Source organism: Carassius carassius, chromosome 48, assembly GCF_963082965.1.
Source record: "Carassius carassius chromosome 48, fCarCar2.1, whole genome shotgun sequence".
In the NCBI taxonomy this organism is placed as follows: Eukaryota; Metazoa; Chordata; class Actinopteri; order Cypriniformes; family Cyprinidae; genus Carassius; species Carassius carassius.
In genome coordinates, this window is record NC_081802.1 from 18957906 (window position 1) to 18978061 (window position 20156).

The following is a 20156-nucleotide window of genomic DNA, read 5'->3' on the forward strand; positions in this document are numbered from 1 at the left end:
ATGAGCTCATTTCAATTTTGATTTCTCCTACAGGTCTCAAAATAGTTGGGACGGGGCATGTTTACCATGGTGTAGCATCTCCTTTTCTTTTCAAAACAGTTTGAAGACGTCTGGGCATTGAGGCTATGAGTTGCTGGAGTTTTGCTGTTGGAATTTGGTCCCATTCTTGCCTTATATAGATTTCCAGCTGCTGAAGAGTTCGTGGTCGTCTTTGACGTATTTTTCGTTTAATGATGTGCCAAATGTTCTCTATAGGTGAAAGATCTGGACTGCAGGCAGGCCAGGTTAGCACCCGGACTCTTCTACGACGAAGCCATGCTGTTGTTATAGCTGCAGTATGTGGTTTTGCATTGTCCTGCTGAAATAAACAAGGCCTTCCCTGAAATAGACGTTGTTTGGAGGGAAGCATATGTTGCTCTAAATCCTTTATATACCTTTCAGCATTCACAGAGCCTTCCAAAACATGCAAGCTGCCCATACCATATGCACTTATGCACCCCCATACCATCAGAGATGCTGGCTTTTGAACTGAACGCTGATAACATGCTGGAAGGTCTCCCTCCTCTTTAGCCCGGAGGACACGGCGTCCGTGATTTCCAACAAGAATGTCAAATTTGGACTCGTCTGACCATAAAACACTATTCCACTTTGAAATAGTCCATTTTAAATGAGCCTTGGCCCACAGGACACGACGGCGCTTCTGGACCATGTTCACATATGGCATCCTTTTTGCATGATAGAGCTTTAGTTGGCATCTGCTGATGGCACGGCGGATTGTGTTTACCGACAGTGGTTTCTGAAAGTATTCCTGGGCCCATTTAGTAATGTCATTGACACAATCATGCCGATGAGTGATGCAGTGTCGTCTGAGAGCCCGAAGACCACGGGCATCCAATAAAGGTCTCCGGCCTTGTCCCTTACGCACAGAGATTTGCTCCAGTTTCTCTGAATCTTTTGATGATGTTATGCACTGTAGATGATGAGATTTGCAAAGCCTTTGCAGTTTGACGTTGAGAAACATTGTTTTTAAAGTTTTCCACAATTTTTTTACGCAGTCTTTCACAGATTGGAGAGCCTCTGCCCATCTTTACTTCTGAGAGACTCTGCTTCTCTAAGACAAAGCTTTTATAGCTAATCATGTTACAGACCTGATATCAATTAACTTAATTAATCACTTGATGTTCTCCCAGCTGAATCTTTTCAAAACTGCTTGCTTTTTTAGCCATTTGTTGCCCCCGTGCCAACTTTTTTGAGACCTGTAGCAGGCATTAAATTTTAAATGAGCTAATTAAGTGGATAAAAGTGTAAAATTTCTCAGTTTAAACATTTGCTACGTTATCTATGTTCTATTGTGAATAAAATATTGGCTCATGTGATTTGAAATTCCTTTAGTTTTCATTTTATTAAAATTTAAAAAACGTCCCAACTTTTCCGGAATTCGGGTTGTAGTTACTGTCAACATATTTGATCATCAACATACTTCAGAATATCTTCTGTTGTGTTTGAAACAACTTGTGGATGAGAAAATTATGATAGAAATGTCATTTTTGGTGAACTACAAAAGGTAGAGTATTTTGGTGAAGACCCCTTGCATTACATCATAAATAAATCAGGGCCCCATTGACATCATCAAATTTTGATGTCTTCAGTTTACAGAAAAGGCGATAATATATTATGGCCTTTTGTCTAGACTGTACAAGTGCAGCCACCGAATCATAATTGTGCTTAAACTCACAATGATAAAGAGAATATATATTATAAAGAGCACGCGGTCAATGACCTTAACAAACATGATCCATTCATCTTTTCTGTTGTCATTATTGAATTGCTCTTCAACTTGGTGGCGGATGGCCAATAAATCTTTATTCATCTTCTTCATTTCATTAAGACATTGTTCCCAGACTCTCACTTGACTTCCACTAACTAGTTCTTCATTTGGAATGTCAATCATGGCATTGTCAGTCATGCTGTTTTTGTTGAAAGTGCTCTCAGATCTGTTTGCTGTTGGCAAGAAACAAGACCACCGTTGAAAAACATAGTTTACACCAATGATATAAATTCCAATATCAGGAAATTACCAATAACTCTATTTCAGAAGCATCCTGGAAGATATCTTGTATGCCAAAAAGAATCTTACCTACAATGTGTTTATCACAAGATTTCTTCATACAAGCAGGTCGAGCAAGATATTTCAGAACCAGAATCCTGAGCCATTTAGGTAACGGAGGAAAATCACGGCAACCACACTTGACATTGGTGATGAGGATAGTTTCAAGGAGACTTGCTACCATCAAGGCCAAGCAGAGAGAGAAAAAAACATCTACGTCGAGAGAGAAAGATAAGATTGGAGATGAAGAACGATCACCTACCCTGCTGAAAAGATCAGATTAGAGTCATGGACTTCGTTTCCCAAAAGCACTGTAGAGACCATTGATACCATTGCCCAGGTTAGTTTATGCCAGAAGTTTGAGCAGAAAAACTAAAGCCATGGGTGCCCAATCCTGTTCCTGGAGATCAAACTATCTGCGGATTTCAGTTCCAATCCAAATTGAACTCTCATGTCTTTCATCATCAAGTGCTTCTGAAAATCTGAATAAGATGCTTCAGTTGGAAGGTAGATCTCCAGGAACAGGATTAGCTACCCTGGACTCAAGCTGTTTAACCAGGATGATCTTCATGATACAACTGGTCAGCTTAATGACGTCTGTAATATCTCTACAAAGCTAGCTGTTACCATTACAATTCATCTCAAGGATGGCTGTCATTGAAGAAACATGCTCCCAGTGGGTTATGTTATGACAGGGGTGTCCAAACCTGTTCCTGGAGGGCCACTGTCCAGCAGAGTATACCTCTAACCCATAGACTTTAAAAAGGAAGGATGATGCATCTCCACTTTTTTCACTATAAAAAAAGCCAGCAATCTGCGGAGTAGTAATTAATTTGGAGCCCGAGTCTGTGCAGTAGTGGTCATAAGTTGGAGCTGCGGTATCAAAGACTCGCCCAAATCCCAAAACCCAATCGCAGGCTCACAATCATGACATCACACCCAATTTTTATAACAACAAAATAACTAATTTAAAGGAAACTTATTAGAGAAACAAACACTTGAACATACATCAGCATAATAAGAACTACCTAAAAAGATGCAAACCATCTTTGGGAAAATTTATTTGAAGTGTTTTTTTTTTTTATTTAAATTTTTGCTCATGTCCCATTTTTGACCTATACTACAGCGAGCCACCAAATGGCGATCAAAATGTTTTGGCTTCACATGGGGATGTGTGCGACACACTTGCTCTAAACCCAATTAAACACAACTGAACTTAATTAGTCAAGGTCTTCAGACTCACTAGAACAGTCTGCTGTAGTCAAGTGTTTTGGAGCTTAAATCTGCAGGATAATGGCCCTCCAGGAGAAAAATTTGACATCCCTGACTTTTGACATATACCAGCCCTTACTAGGCCATTTTAACCAGCCAAACTTTTGTTTTCTCAAGAAAGTATTGCTGTGTAGGTTGCACCAGCATCTCATTCTGGTGACCCTTAACTTATGCTGGTGACCATCATGGACCACTTTTTAGCAGTTGCAATAAGAATGATAAGGATTGAGGACATACTTATGAGCGGTAAGTCATTTCCTGTGACCGGCAGCATGTCGTTCATTAGCAGCAGAAAGACTGTGTAACCCAAAATCAGGGTCATTTTGAAGGAAGCACGGTCCACCTCTTGAGGAGGCAGCAGGAAGCTGAAGAGATCCAAAGAAAGTAGGAAGCTGCTGGGAATCAGGAGGTTCACAACATACATCGTAGCTCGACGTCTCAAGACAATCTAGTCCACAATGAGTGAGAACATTAGTTTTTATCAAGCATAAATCTAATTTCACAGTAGAAACAATAATACAAATGGGCAAATTCACTAAGTTGGACAGCTTTTGTGTGGTACTTCCTACTTGTACTGTATATCAATGTTTATTGGTGTCACTTTTGTCCTCTGTTGTTGTTTTTTTTGTTGCCTTTTCTTCAGCTAATTCTTTAAAGGTGCCATGTGTAAAAATTGAGGTAAAAATATTCTTTTGAAGCATGTAGGTCATTTTTGGGATGAGAAGAAATAAGGGCGATGATGTCATTAAAAAAATGTCAAGTTATATTGCTGCAGAGATATCAACCTTAATTAGCATTAGCATTACTAGCCACGGCCTGACAGGTGTCGTAATACCAGTTTCGGCCATGGGAGGCGGTATGCGGGCAACACAACCACCAGCCAACCTGCAATAAAGGAATAACTTGCACGGCTTGTGGGCGTGCTTGAACCTGATGTCAATCGTGTGGAAAGTACAGCCCACTACATTTCAGTTCAGGGAAGAGAGCGGAAGGATGGCTGGAGCCCTTGGCAAGAGACCCCTACCACCCGCTACAGGGAAACAACCGCGCTTGGAATCACAAATCAAATCCGATAAGAAAAGGAGCCGAGCCAGAGTAAACATCGGCACTGCTTTCCATCGCTGGAGACAACTGATGGACTTGAAAGAAATGAGGTTCGACTCCGAACTTGCAACATTTCTTTTGGATTGGTAAGTAAGATGCTGTTAGTATTTCGATTTAAATATATTTAGTATATTCTAGAAGTTTGTTTTATATGTGTGTGTATTTATTTCGGGAAGTTATAACATAGAAATGTATCGAAGGCTGTTCGATAAACGTGGAAAAGTTAGCGATGGCTAACCGTAGCTGCGTTTGTTACTATAGTAGAGATGATCGGTTCACGTGCGCTAGGGATCTGCCGTGTAACATTTACAAGTGCCAAAACGGTATTGTTTGAATTGCGTAATAAAATTGACAGAATCTGATATTTTTTTATATCATAACTAACCTGCTCTGTCTAGTCTGTTGGTCTCCGTGTCCTCTTTGCTTCGTGGTTTTTCTGTGTGTGATAAAATTGATGTGTGGCGTGAAAGCATGTGAAAAGAGTCAATTGCGTGTGTCTCACGGTGAATGCTTGAGAGTTGGCAGCTCTGGTTACGTTGGTTGGCACTAGCTTGGTCAACATCAGCTGTCTGATGTTGACAGAATGCTGTCTGTCAAATTAATTTAATTCAAATAATGTGTATATACAACTCAATATGTAATATGAACAAAACGAATATGAACATATTCACTGGTAAAGGTGAAGGGGAGTAGCTTGAAGATGTCATGTTTCAATATCACTTGACATCACCCAACGTTCCTCTGGAGGCAAAACGCCCTCTTAGGCTTCGGCTATGGCTCTAGGGTTGTTATGAAGGGGCGGAGCATAGAGACTATGCTGTTTCTCGTTTGTTACTCTAGAGTAGACCAATTCACTTTATTGAGGCATACTGCCCCCATCTGGTATGGAATGTGGAGTATGACTTGATTTTTTTGCCAGACATAACAGATGGCACCTTTAAAAGAAAAGACCAACTGTGAGTGTTTCCACCTAGTGGACCCACCAATTAATGTAATTCCTTGCACATGTGCAAATTACAAATTCAGATGCACAATGGTTAAAGAGATGGACTTGTAACCTGAAGGTTGCGGGTTTAGTTCTCAGTACCAGTAGGAAATGTATGTGTGGAGTGAATGAAAAGCACTCTCTTTCACATTCAAAACCCAAGACTGAGGTCCCTTTGAGCAAGGCTTTAGTGCCAACCCTAATTAAATACACCTCAGTTAGCTAATCATGTTCAGCGTTTGAATCGCCCACTATACCCTCATTTACTATTCCCTACATTAGTCCACCAATATAGTCCAATACTAACATATGCCACGTTTACACCGAAATTACCCAGAACAATTGTATCAGGAACTTTTTTCCCCAGGAACTATTTTCCCCCCAGACCTGTTGCTTTCTGTGTTTCCACCACAGTCTAAAGAACTGTGAAGATTATGCAAATAGTCTGGTAACTTAGGTCTGCGCTCGTTTCTCATTTCTCAATACAAAGGACGCACATTTTGGAACTTGAATCCTCGGTAGTTCAGACTTGGAATTCATTCAACTCGGGAGTGTGATGTCCGCGACGACGCAAATTCAGTAATACTGCAAACAAGAGCGTACTCAATAACATCAGTCAGCTCGCCTTGGCTACTGAAATTTTCCTCACTGTATATATCATATTTTATGTTGAACCACTAAAGAAGTAAATATCAGAAGGTCTATCTGAGGTGAGGCTGCTCTCGGCGGACACATGATCACTGAGCTCCCGCTGATCGCGTGGAGCTCACGTCTCCGAAATCGGTGAAACACATTTTTAAATAGGAGCTGTCTTTATAAATAAAACACAAATTTGAGTTTTAAATAGAGCTGTAGTCAAGTCCAGCTTTGTTGAGTCCAAGTACAGGACTAGTCGAGACCGAGTCAAGTCCGAGTCCAAAGAGGTTCGAGTCCAAGTCCAAAAGTTTCGAGCCCAAGTCAAGACCGAGTACAAATGAGAGAAAAAAGGATCCTCTTCAAGACGACATACTTAACTACTGATAATGCAAGTGATGTGAGAGACAGCGTATCTCATATTCTAAGAAAATAATTTTACATTATTATTTGTACTGATCAAAAAGCATGTGCAAAGTAACAACTCTGTAGGACAGGGGTCTCCAAACTAGATCCTGGATGGCCAATGCCCTGAAAAGTTTAGCTCCAACTGGCCTTAACACACCTATCTGGAAGATTCCAGTGTGTCTAGTAAGAGCTTGATTAGCTGGTTCAAGTGTGTTTAATTAGGGTTGGAGATAAACTATAAAAGACATTGGCCCTCTAGAACAGAGTTTGGAGCTGTAGGGTCAAATAATTTTTATGTACTTTATTATAATTTGATTTACTATCTAATGCTGCTGTTTGCTGACATTATGTCTGTGGTCAAAAATTTTAATGACTGATGCCTTGGCACAGCACACACACGCAAAGCTCGGGATATGACAAATGCGTGCAGTTAAGGCTAGAAGGGATACGTTTGGCTCTACTGGCCATGCGCACATAAATACAGTTACATTTTTGTCATACTGTACTAGGGCTTGCATAGACGAGTCGAGCGCTGTCGAAACAATCGACTATTCGAGCATGCATTAACCATTATGCGTACAAAGAGTTTGCAAGTACGACTTAATTTTAGGATTACAATATTACGTGAAGCTGTTACTTTGACCTTATCTATGTTGCATGTAAAAATAAAATATTAGGGTTGTGCATGAAGCCGAATACCTTATTCAGAATGGCACACATAATGGCTTCAAAAATGAATAAAAGACAAGGAATAATTCTGAGTACTCCTTTGAAGCTGGCACAGTCCGGTTTTTGCTAGATAACAATTGAGCCAGAGGATCAACGCAATATTATACACAGACCTCTAAAGTCACGAGTGTGAATGAATTAACTTAATGAGTGAAAAGAGCACAAATCAAACACCGCATTGCTGTTGTCTCTCCGTGCATCTCTCAGAAATCAGAGCTTTGCAAGAGTAATTTCACCTATAATAATACATCATACACATTATATCATTTGTAAATATTTAAAAGGCAATTATTTAAACTGCTATGATATGATACGAATGAATGGAATAAGCACAGCGCACTCCCCAAACAAACAGCCATGTTGCGCATCTCAGTCTCTCAAAAACCAAACCAGTTCACTCTCAAGAGTAGGCTAATAATCAGCTTAGATACAGATACATTTTCTACTTGTCTTACATGTTTGCATCTTTATTTTAGCTGGTTTGCGCTGCACACGTACATCTGTTTAGTGAAGTCAGAAAAAAAAAGACTAACTTAAATGGAGTTCTACGTAATGAAAATGAGCGCAATTAATTAATTCAGTCATGTTCAAAAACCACTGAACGTTTGTCATGACATCTGCTTGCATGATAAATATTATTGTAGAAATTAATAATTATTTTAGTTTAACACGGCATACTTGTTCAATGATAATTATGAAAAAAAAGATTAAATGTCATAATGGTCTCAGCAAGTAACTGTACGACGTTGTATCCGAATGCAGATCCAAAAAATGTTGTGATTGTTACAGATACAAATACTGGCTGTTACATGAATATTTTTTTATGTATAAAATTTACATATGTAATTGTTGCATAAGGCTATACATTAATAAGCGTTTATTGATAAAAAAAAATAAAGTTTTAATTTACAATACCATGAACCACGAGTAGTAACTCAAGTATTCTTTAAATAATAAAATTTACTAGTAGAAATCAGTAGTCTTGCAATTTAATTAGTATCTCATTATTGTAAATGGTAAGTTTAAGGCTATGTAGGTGTAGACATTATGCAAATGTAGTTTTGGTTTGAAGGATAATAATAATAATAATTATTATTTATTTATTTATTTATTTATTTATTTATTTTTTATTTATTTTTTTTATTTTTTTGCTGGACTCGGTCGAGACCAACAAGAACATTTGGCCAGTCCAATGGCTAAGTCCGAGACAAGTCTGAGTGCAAACACAACGAGTCCGAGACAAGTCCGAGACGATAGAAAAATGTCTCGAGTCCGGACGCGAGTCCAAGACCGGAATTAAGTACTACATCCCTAGTTTTAAACCATTACATTCTAACCTGAAATACTTTTAAAATTACATTTAATGACACGATAAGAGTAATATTTAGAAAATTATCAGAATAAATGGTGGTTGAAATCACAATGCTGCGTGAACTTAACTTGTTTAGCGCCCAAGTCTTGCCCCTGAAAGTTCCGGAACTTAAAAAAGTAGTACCTCGCCAGCAGGGACTTTCTGAGGGGCATTTTTTTAACCGGAACTTTATTTAGTTCCTGGTTCCTGTGGTGGAAATACACAGAGTACCAGCCCAAAGTCCCTAGTTCCTGGGTAAAGTTCCAGCAGTGGAAACGTGGCTATAGATGCTGCGTGTGCAAATCACAGTAGTGCAGATTAGATGCACCAAATCATGTTGCAAATCTTAGTGAATTCCCCTTAGAGCTATAATGCCACTAACAAAAACAATGAGGTTATCCCATTCCTCTTCATGAAAGAGCTGTACAGATTTTTCTGCCTGCATGTCTATCAGCTCCCACTCTCCTTTAGTTGTTATTGCTTCAAGAGAATTTTTGAATATCTGCTCAATGGACAGCAGGAAGAACAACTGAACATCATCACCTGTAGAAAAAGAGACCAACAGGTACAATAGAATCACAAGCAGACAATAATGAACATCCATGTCTCACTTCTGTTTACTCACGAGAGTGTTTGTAAGAGTTGAAAGTATATGAACAGTTCTGAACATCAAATGGAAAGGTGTAGATGTCCAGTTTGCAGGAGCTGATTACATGAAACGGCCGTCCATCGAGCACTAGACCAGTGGAGGTCACATAGACGTAATATGTTTCTGGTGCTCGGTTTTCATCCATGCTGCAAATTAAATGCAGATAGCAGGTTTAAAGGTAATGGAGGTCCATTGCAAGTGCGTAATTATGATCAAGGCTATTTTTTTCCCGCTAGTCAATATTCAAAGGTGTTACATTCAATATTTTAAACTTACAATTCATTAATGATAATGTCTGGAACCCATATCTTCTCTCTTGGTAGTGAAATCTTTTTTGCTCCACACTCCGCAGGATCCCAGCTCAAACCTTCAATCTGCCATGTCTAAAGAAAATTATAATTCAACCAGTCCTATTGCTTCTAATGCCTGAAAATATTTAGCAGCGTAAAATGTGTATGAATCATGCCTGCTGGCTGTCAATACCAGATCTACACCAGGGCTGTGCAATATTTATTGACTTTGATTATATCATAATTGTTTATTTTAACAAAGTGCGAGCTGACATTATCGAGTATGTCACTCAATTTGCAAACAAACAAACAAACCAACAAACAAAAATAAATTTTGAGAGTCCAAGCATTCATTAGCCTATTCAGAAGCCTATTAGCATGCAATTAGAATGCCCCTATAATTCAATTTATGACAGCGAAAAACATCCATGTGTGTGTGTGTGTGTGTATATATATATATATATATATATATATATATATAGATAAATAGTTAAATAGGCCTGATATCACACAAGCATCAGTGCCGTTTTCCTACAGTAAATATTAGCGCGTGCACGCAATTGACAATGTGATATTAATTTTATACAACAGTTTAAAAAAAAACATGAAGTTAATATTAAGTATGTTGCATTTTAGGCAAAATATTGTCAGATTTTTCTGTTCCGCCTACGAAAACATTCCTGAATGAATCTGTTTTTGAAGTAATAATTTGAGTTAGTTATTCAGTGATCAATTCATGAATCATTTGCTTAATTTCTAAATGAATCAGCTGTTTTGAATTAATAATTTGAATGAATGATTAAAACAATCACTCATTAAGACCTACTGGCGGTTTTAGTGTCATATTTATTTATCCATGCCAGGCCGAAACCAACCAAGGTACCAACACAAAAACACACTCAGCTAAATATTGTTTAATTATCATTATTATTATTATTGTTCAATATCAGACATAAGTCCAAACAGTGTGTTTGTTGACTCTTACCATCCTCACCCACAGATATGTTTCCAACACCTGTGCTTTTTCATTCTGAGAAGGAAAATATATGCAATATGTAATAATTTCTATAATACTAAGTGGGATTAATATTATGAAAACGTCATGGTTTTGTAAATCTTAAGTCAAAGTTGCTTACCACTCCTAAGATTCCATAGAGAGTCAAGTCCATGGTGACGTTGGTGGGAGTGCTCAGACTTATAACTGGCCTTGCATCGCTGTAGAGGATGACTTCCTCTCTTAAGGCATTAAGGAGTGATTTAGTTGTTGGTTCTGAACAGTTTAGTGACTCTACGGATCCTAGCAAGAGATCTGAAAGAGCAAAAACCTGAATAAAGCATCTGGCATTTTCTACAAAAATAGTGGACAATGCAGTTTAATTATTGCATGTTTAACTGTCAAATCACCTCAATTGTTCTTGCTGTAAAATCAAAGTCTTTTGAAATAGATTAACAAAAAAAGAATTGAATGGAAATTAAACTTACATTGTATAATGAAGCAGTTGGTGATCAACTGGAACCAAGTGAGAGTGGCATACCATGTCCTAACCTGTTGAATACAATTGCAATATATGACATATAATCACAAAATATAATGTGACTGACTAAATAAAGCAAAACTTGTATTACCAAGATTCTTCAACATTACCAAGAAATTAAACTGAACATAAACAAATTAATTTAATAATATAATTGATAAAGGGAAAATAACAATAATAAATAGAACAGTAAATGTAATGCTTATAACTGTTAAGTAACTATTATTATAGCTATTAATCTATCTTTTAAAACTAGAACAATGTATTTAAAAGTTGTTGTTGTTGTTTTTTTGCCCAGTACACATAAAATGAAATATTACAACACAAAATACAGTCTTACCTCCATTCTTGGAAGACGGATAGAAGCCATCAGTCCTCAACAAACTGGACTGCAAGTAAATGATTAGAAGACTTTTTTTATGGGTGGAGGTTTGTATAGCAGAATGGAGAGTGAAGATAACATAAATACTAGCTTTTTTGTGACTTATTTATTTACACAAATTAGAATAACCACAACAGGGGGCAATGCCTTTTCACATCTCTCATAAATCAAAGCATTTTTCGAAATGTAAAAAGAATTCTAAAACAATTCAATCTCAATATTCATTAAAATTCATTATATAATTATTCACGTATTTGGGTCAAAACTCTTTTTTTATTAAGTCAAAAGGACCATCAGTCATTTTTTTTGAGGGAGGCCAGCTTGAAGTTGCAGTAGTGAAGACTGGATCAGACTGGGGCCTGAAGCTGAATTTAAGCAGGTAAGAAAAGGTGTCACAGATGTTTCGTAGCATGATAAAGGTCTTGGCAAGTTAGCAACATTTAATACTTGGATTCAGATTATATGTTTTCATGCAGTATGCAGGTTGTATGTTATCCAAGCGGCAACCTCCCACTCTTCTTGTGAAGCCAACATGAAAGTGAATTAAACTGTTATTCGTCAACTGGCAGCTAGAGGCTGGCTGCAAAAGGGAGTTAATCACATAGACTCCCCATGTTAAATGGGTCATATGATGCAATTTCAAATTTTAATTTCTATTTGGAGTGTTACAGGTTTCAAAGACTAAAGTCTCGAATCCAAAGAAATATTCTTTATAAAAGTTAAGACCACGCCCCACTAAAATGGCTCAACTAAACGCCCCCCCCCCATCTCTATGTCACTGTGTGGGAAGATTTGCATAACACTCCCCAAATGTACATGTCTCGGGGTGACTAAAATCGGAACCTTATTTGCGGAAATTGTGTACGGGGAGCGCTTCTGGCGTAACACGAGGCCTGTTCGCGGAAAAAAACGGAAGCAGCGAGGAGCAATGAAAGAGAGCTGATGAGCGCGATTGAGCGCGATTGCTGTCAGCTGTGTAGCGGGAAGGATCCTGAAGGGACGATTGGACCATGAGGATATAAAGAGGTTTGTGTTGAGAGGAAGGGCAGCGGTGGGGGAGCGGAGAGCGAACAGGGAAGAAACAGAAGAGTTTTCTGTGGAGGTACAACAGGGAAGTGGCCAGCGGTGGAGAACACTGGACCTAAGGAGATAAGTGACAGTCTTCTTTTATCGAATATGACATGAGGATTCACTATAGTATTATTGGGTGGGAAAGTCATTACACTCTGTCTATTTCTGAAGAGGTTGTAACTCGACTGTGGCTAAAGGCATTATCCTGTGAAAGAAGAGGAGTGTTTTGGATGTGAAATTGCAGTGCAGAGTGTTTATATCTGTAACAGAGATTTCATTCACTGGGGTTTTCGTCTGGGCCCACACGCTGCCTTAACGTTTGGGGTTTGGGAATGCAGTGCTGGTTATTTTCATCACGTGTGCAGTTGAGTGTTTTTGCAGTGTATGCATGAGTGGAGGGAAGTTGCAGATTGTGTGGTACCCAACCAAACAGAGCTTCAACGTTACTGAACTTATACTGAATCCATACGGATCCACTCTGCCTACCAGTCTATGCTGAAGTCCTGTTGAGCCAGGGAACCGAGCCACATCCTCGCTGCTGCATCCAGTCCTGTATCCAGGAAGAAAGTGAGCATATTGAATCCATACTTATCCATTCTGTTTACCAGTCTATGCTGAAGTCCTGTGGAGCTAGTGAACCGAGCCACATCTTCGCTGCTGCATCCAGTCCTGTATCCAGGAAGAAAGTGCGCATACTGAATCCATTCTGATCCACTCTGCCTACCAGTTTATGCTGAAGTCCCGCTGAGCCACATCGCCGCTGCTGCATCTAGTCCTGTATCCAGGAGGAAAGCATGAGCATACTGAATCTATACTAATCCATTCTGTTTACCAGTCTATGCTGAAGTCCTGTTGAGCCAGGGAACCGAGCCACATCCTCGCTGCTGCATCCAGTCCTGTATCCAGGAAGAAAGTGCGCATACTGAATCCATACTGATCCACTCTGCCTACCAGTCTATGCTGAGGTCCTGTTGAGCCAGGGAACTGAGCCACATCCTCGCTGCTGCATCCAGTCCTGTATCCAGGAACAAAGTGAGCATACTGAATCTATACTAATCCATTCTGTTTACCAGTCTATGCAGAAGTCCTGCGGAGCTAGTGGACCGAGCTACATCTTCACTGCTGCATCCAGTCCTGTATTCAGGAAGGAAGAGTGAGCATACTGAACCCATACTGACCCACCCCGCTCACCAATTTATGCTGAAGTCTCGCTGGTCCAGCGACTCGAGTCCAATCTCCATTGCTGTCATCTTGTCTGGACCTGACGATGCAGGAGGGCCGGTCGGCCTGATCTCTCTCCTTGAGATTGCCTTTTAATTAAATAAATATACTTGGGATTAATTTTATTCTGTTGTCCGTTTTCCTTTGGCGGCAGGGTAGCTCCTCAGGGGGGAGGTACAGTAGAAGAGGAGTGTCAGTTGGCAAGTAGTGCCCCTACACTATCTGGCCTGTGACAAGTGGCGTAGTCGGCAGGGCTCCCACCTTGAGTTGAGCACCCGTATTCCAGGAGATGGCGGATGAAGAAGCACATGCGGCTAGACCCCAAGTTATGCCGGCCTTTATGGGGGCACCTTGGGCGCAAAGGTTGGGAGGAGCCGGATCAGAGTTGAGTCTACACGAGTGGAAAACCCAAACTGAATACTTGGCCGGCTTACAAGGGCTGAGTGAGCAGCAGAAGTTGCAATTTGTGCTGGGGTCCCTTAAGGGAGAGGCCAAGAGGGAGGTTCAAGCTATGCCCAGAGCTGTACAAGCTTATGCAAAGGCTGTTTTCGACTTTCTGATTGAATTGTATGGAGATGCCACCCCGGTGGCTGCTCTCCGGGCCCAGTTTTTCAACTTTCGGCAATGTCCTCGACAGAGCCTCCATGGCTATTCTTTACGACTCCGAGAACAGTATACTCTCTTGAAAGAACGACGTGATCATGGTCTAGGGGTCGTCCCTAGATACCCTGTTGCGAAATCAATTCCTCCTGGGGCTCCGTGATGGACCAATCCGGCAGAGCTTATGTTTACAACTCCGCCAGGATCCAACATTGTCCTTTGAGACTCTCAGACGAGAGGCCTTGGCCCAGGAGATTGACTATACGGAGACCACTGACCCGTCCGCTTGCATGGCCGCTAGTGGAACTTTTACCCCGCGCGGCTTCAGTATCAGTCGACTGGAAGCAGGAACTCTGTGCAGAGCTCATGAAAGATGTCCAAGAACAGATGGCTGCGCTCTCTAAGACCCTTTTGGATGAACTCCACCGGGGCCCGACTAGTGGAATGCCGCCGCCTCGTGAGCGGTCCTATTCGGACGGGAGCCAGGAGAGGGGACGTCGCCCTGGGCGACCGAATCATGCCAAGTTCCAGTGGGACGATCAGGGGCGGCCAATTTGTACAGCTGCGGGGAGTCGGGGCACATGAGTCGCCAGTGTGGCCCTCGGCGTGGTTCGCAAGGGGATTTTTAGGTTTACTGGCCACCGTGGGTCAGGCGGTCGGGACCCATTCAATTGACCCCCCTTTCTCGCCGGCCCCCAGGGACCAACTGGTTGGGCGTTGTCCCACGGTCGAAATTCAAGTTAACAACAAGAGAGTCCAATGCTTGGTTGACACTGGTTCCCAAGTTACTCTGTTTTCAGAAAGCCTGTCTAAGGAGCTCTTTGAGGGATATCGAGGCTTGGAAGCCGAAGTGCCTTGGCTCAATCTCCGGGGGGTGAATGGACTCGATATTCCTTACATCGGATATGTGGTAGTGGACTTCCATATCCAAGGGGTTAGTGTACAACAAAAGGGCATTGTTATTGTTCGAGATCAGTGTTTGGGGGCCCATCGCGCCCTTCTGGTGATGAATGTCATCTCAGAATGTTGGGAAGAGATGTTCTGGAGTCGACCGATCCCGGGGCCCCCTTCGGCGGAAGGACAGGAGTGGGAGCGTATTATCGCAGATTGTCGGAGGATTCATACTGCTGAGGCCCAGTGGGATAGAGAGGACGCTGGTCGGGTGGCCTGCCGGTATGCTCTCGCTGTTCCGGCGTGGAGTGAGGCTATCATTTGGGCCCGGTTGCCGGCTCGTCCAGATAGATCAGATGACTGGGTCCTTGTGGAGCCGCACTGGGATTGTGGAGCCGCACTGGAGCCGCAGTGGGATAGAGAGGACGCTGGTCGGGTGGCCTGCCGGTATGCTCTCGCTGTTCTGGCGTGGAGTAAGGCTATCATTTGGGCCCGGTTGCCGGCTCGTCCAGATAGATCAGATGACTGGGTCCTTGTGGAGCCGCACTGGGATTGCCAGGCTGTAGAAGTCGCCAGAGGGCTCGCCGTGGTCCGTCAAGGCAGGGTGTCCGTACGAGTGTGGAATACCAACCCATATTCCGTTAACCTCTGTCGCCATCAATGACTGGTCCAAGTTACACCAGTGGGACCTCAGCACGTGAGAGAGAGTGGAGATGTGTGTTTCAGTCAAGTGGATGCTACGGTGGTAGAGGTGGCTATTGCACAGGAGGATCAGAGGACTGGTCTGAGTAGGGATGGACTGCCGGACCATCTAGCAGGAGAGTCCTTGTGGGGAGAAGGGTTAGAGGAGGACCAGCGGCTCCAGCTCCAGGATCTTCTGAATAGGTGGCAGCATGTGTTTTCCGCCCACGACGAAGATTATGGCTGTACTAGTGTGGTGAGACATCAGATCCCCACGGGTAATGCGGCACCAAGCCGGAAGCGGTATCGCCCAGTACCACCGACTTTGTACTCGGAAATCCGTACCTTGTTGAGGGGGATGTTGGAGGGAGGTATTGTGCATGAGAGCAGTAGCCCCTGGGCAGCTCCGATCGTCTTAGTGCAGAAGAAGGACGGAGCCTGGAGGTTCTGCGTTGACTATCAGAAACTGAATAGTGTGACTAAGAAAGACTCTTTCCCACTACCGCGAATTGAGGACTCCCTTACCAGCTTAACCCAGGCTGCTTGGTACTCTACGCTGGACTTAGCCAGCGGGTATTGGCAGGTCCAGGTGGAGGAGGGGGATAGAGAGAAAACAGCTTTCACCACCCCCTTTGCCCTTTTCGAATGGGATCGGATGCCGTCCGGGCTTTGTAAAGCTCCCGCAACCTTCCAGCGGCTGATGCAGTGGTGCCTGGGGGGCCAGTTGGTTGATATAACACTGGTCTACCTAGATGATGTTATTGTCTTCTCCCCCGATTTCTCTGCACATCTGCTTCACCTCGAGCAAGTATTTCATGCCATGGAGAAATATGGGCTAAAGTTGCGACCGGACAAATGCCAAATATTAAAGAGGTGAAGTTTCTGGGTCACTGCGTCAACGCCGCTGGAGTTTCCCCTGATCCAGAGAAGGTATCGGTCGTTCAGGGGTGGGAGCCTCCTTAGACCGTTCAACAGGTGCGATCCTTTCTGGGTTTTGTGGGGTATTATCGGCGCTTCATTAAGGACTTTTCGAAGATCGCCAAGCCCTTAAACCAACTTCTCTTGGGCACTGGCCGTTCGCGAGGACGGGGATCCCCCTCTGTGACCTGGAGTCCAGCATGTGAGGCAGCTTACCAGAGTCCTAAGCAGGAGTTTTTGCAGGCCCCGATCCTCGCCTATGCTGACTTCTCTCAACAGTTTATTCTCTATACCGATGCGAGCAACTTGGGGCTGGGAGCAGTGCTGGCACAGCGGCAGCAGGGAGTAGAAAGAGTGATTGCTTATGCGAGCCGAAGTCTCCATCCAACAGAGCGGAACGACTCGAATTATAGCTCCTTTAAGATCGAGCTTCTGACAATGAAGTGGGCAATGAGTGAAAAATTCAAGGACTACCTGTGGGGGGCTAAGGTGTTGGTGGTGACTGACAACAACCCCCTGGTGCACTTACATATGGCTAAGTTGGGGGCGGTTGAACAGCATTGGGTGGCCCAATTGACCAATTATGACCACCAGTTGCAGTATCGGCCTGGCCGGGAACATACGAACGCAGATGTGCTCTCCAGGCTTCCAGTCACCAGCTCAAGTGATATGGCCTTGACCCCTCTTAATGAGTCTGAAGGGGAACTTCTGGTGGGGGTAATAGAGGCCCCAGGAATCCGTGTGGTTGATGCACCCACCAGTTGGGGGTGGGATCCTAGGCGGTGGAGAGAGTTACAGGGAAGGATGGGAGATCTGGTGATACTCCGGTCCTATTTAGAGAAGGGCTCCTTGCCTCCCGCCGCAGAACGAGAAGAGCAGACTGCCACGGTGAGACGACTCCTGGGGCATTGGGAGAGGCTTTGCCTGAAGGAGGGAGTGATTTGTCGTTCTGTTCAGGACCCAGCGACCCGAGAAATTGTGTACATGGTGGTGGTACCTGAGAATCAGACTCAGACATTGTTGCATGCTTATCATACTCAGATGGGGCATCAGGGACAAGAAAGGACATTGTACTTGCTGAGGAGGCACTTCTTTTGGCCCAGGATGGGAGCGGATGTTGGAAAATGTATTCAAGGTTGTTCCCGCTGCTTGCTTTTCAAGACCCAGAAGGAGGTGAGAGCTCCCTTAGTGCCGATGCGGCCACGGGCCCCACTACACATTGTGGGAGTGGACTTCTTGACACTGGACCGCCAGCGGACCGCTTTCAGAACATCCTAGTAGCCACTGATCTGTTTACCAAGTATGCTTGGGCCATCCCCACTCTCGACCAGACGGCAACTACCACCGCCACTGCTCTCTGGAAAACCGTGTTTCAGCCCTTAGGATGCCCTGAGATTCTCCATTCTGACCAAGGTCCGAACTTCAAATCAAGGGTAATCCTGGAGCTATGTCTACTGTATGGGTGCCGTAAGACCCACACTACCCCGTATCATCCCCAAGGGAATGGGGGTGTGAGAGGTTTAATCAGACCTTGTTGAGCTTATTGGGGACACTGGAGGCGGACCAGCAGGGCTCGTGGGTGGATTGACTTCCCTCCCTGGTACAAGCATATAATAACAGCGTGCATAGCACCACAGGCTTTGCTCCGGCCTTTTTGATGTTTGCGAGGCACATATGACTACCTGTCGACCTACTTTTGGGGAGCTCCATTACGCCTATGAGAGGGTTACAGAACGAATAAGCGGTGCGGCTGAGAAGAGTAAACGGCTGTACGATGGGACAGCCCGAGAAGCCCCCTTGCTAGCCGGGTAGCGGGTATTGGTTCGAGACGTTCGGCGTCAAGGGAAAGGTAAGTTGAGTGACCGGTGGGAGGCTACGCCATATGTGGTGAAGAGACAAAGAGATACTGACCTAACGGTGTACGTTATTTGTCCGGAAAGTAGGTTGGGCCACGAATGGGTACTACACCGCAATCTACTTCGGCCTTGTCATAATTATTCGGGGCCTATGGAGGAGGTTCCCACAGCCCAAAAGACCCCAGCGCCCCCAGTGGTGGGGTGGGCAGTAGTACCAGGGGGACCAGAACTGGTGGCAGCCAGAAGAGCTTCTTCATCCTCGCCCCGACGCTCCCAGCGAGATAACCGGGGACAACCACCTGCGAGATATGGCGAGTGGGTGACTGCTCAGGAGTTCTAGGGACTAGGACTCATTGGTGGGGGAGAATGTCACTGGGTGACTAAAAACAGAACCTTATTTGCGGAAAATGTGTACGGGGAACGCTTCCGGCATGACACGTGGCTGGTTCCAGGAGAACACTGGACCGAAGGAGATAAGTGACAGTCTTCCTTTATCGAATATGGCATGAGGATTCACTATAGTATTAATGGGTGGGAAAGTCATTACACTCTGTCTATTTCTGAAGAGGTTGTAACTCGACTGTGGCTGAAGGCATTATCCTGTGAAAGAAGAAATTGCAGTGCAGAGCTTGTTTATATCTGTAACAGAGATTTCATCCGCCGGGGTTTTCGTCTGGGCCCACACGCTGCCTTAACGTTTGGGGTTTGGGAATGCAGTGCTGGTTATTTTCATCACGTGTGCAGTTGAGTGTTTTTGCAGTGTATGCACGAGTGGAGGGAAGTTGCAGATTGTGTGGTACCCAACCGAACAGAGCTTCGACGTTACTGAACTTATGCTGAATCCATACGGATCCACTCTGCCTACCAGTCTATGCTGAAGTCCTGTTGAGCCAGGGAACCGAGCCACATCCTCGCTACTGCATCCAGTCCTGTATCCAGGAAGAAAGTGAGCATACTGAATCTATACTAATCCATTCCTTTTACCAGTTTATCCTGAAGTCCCGTTGAGCCAGGGAACCGAGCCACATCCTCGCTGCTGCATCCAGTCCTGTATCCAGGAAGAAAGTGAGCATATTGAATCCATACTAATCTATTCTGTTTACCAGTCTATGCTGAAGTCCTGCGGAGTTGTTGAACCGAGCCACATCTTTGCTGCTGCATCCAGTCCTGTATCCCGGAAGAAAGTGGGCATACTGAATCCATACTGATCCACTCTGCCTACCAGTTTATGCTGAAGTCCCGCTGAGCCACATCTCTGCTGCTGCATCTAGTCCTGTATCCGGGAGGGAAGCGTGAGCATACTGAATCTATACTAATCCATTCTGTTTACCAGTCTATGCTGAAGTCCTGTTGAGCAAGGGAACCGAGCCACATCTTCGCTGCTGCATCCAGTCCTGTATCCAGGAAGAAAGTGAGCATACTGAATCAATACTAATCCATTCTGTTTACCAGTCTATGCTGAAGTCCTGCAGA

The 20156-nt window shown here is 43.6% G+C and overlaps 1 protein-coding gene across 1 annotated transcript; it reads right to left on the reverse strand.

Annotated features, from left to right (window-relative positions):
- Window positions 1-1670: 1670 nt before the first annotated feature.
- Window positions 1671-11470, reverse strand: LOC132131230 (5-hydroxytryptamine receptor 3C-like). Its single transcript, XM_059543247.1, has 10 exons — window positions 11404-11470; window positions 11011-11074; window positions 10665-10837; window positions 10514-10558; window positions 9515-9621; window positions 9215-9384; window positions 8972-9132; window positions 3617-3827; window positions 2138-2320; window positions 1671-2001 (listed from the first exon to the last, which is right to left on the reverse strand). Exons 1-10 carry the CDS (start codon window positions 11431-11433, stop codon window positions 1673-1675), a joined length of 1473 nt encoding a protein of 490 aa, XP_059399230.1. The 5' UTR covers window positions 11434-11470; the 3' UTR covers window positions 1671-1672.
- Between the last annotated feature and the right edge of the window lie 8686 nt (window positions 11471-20156).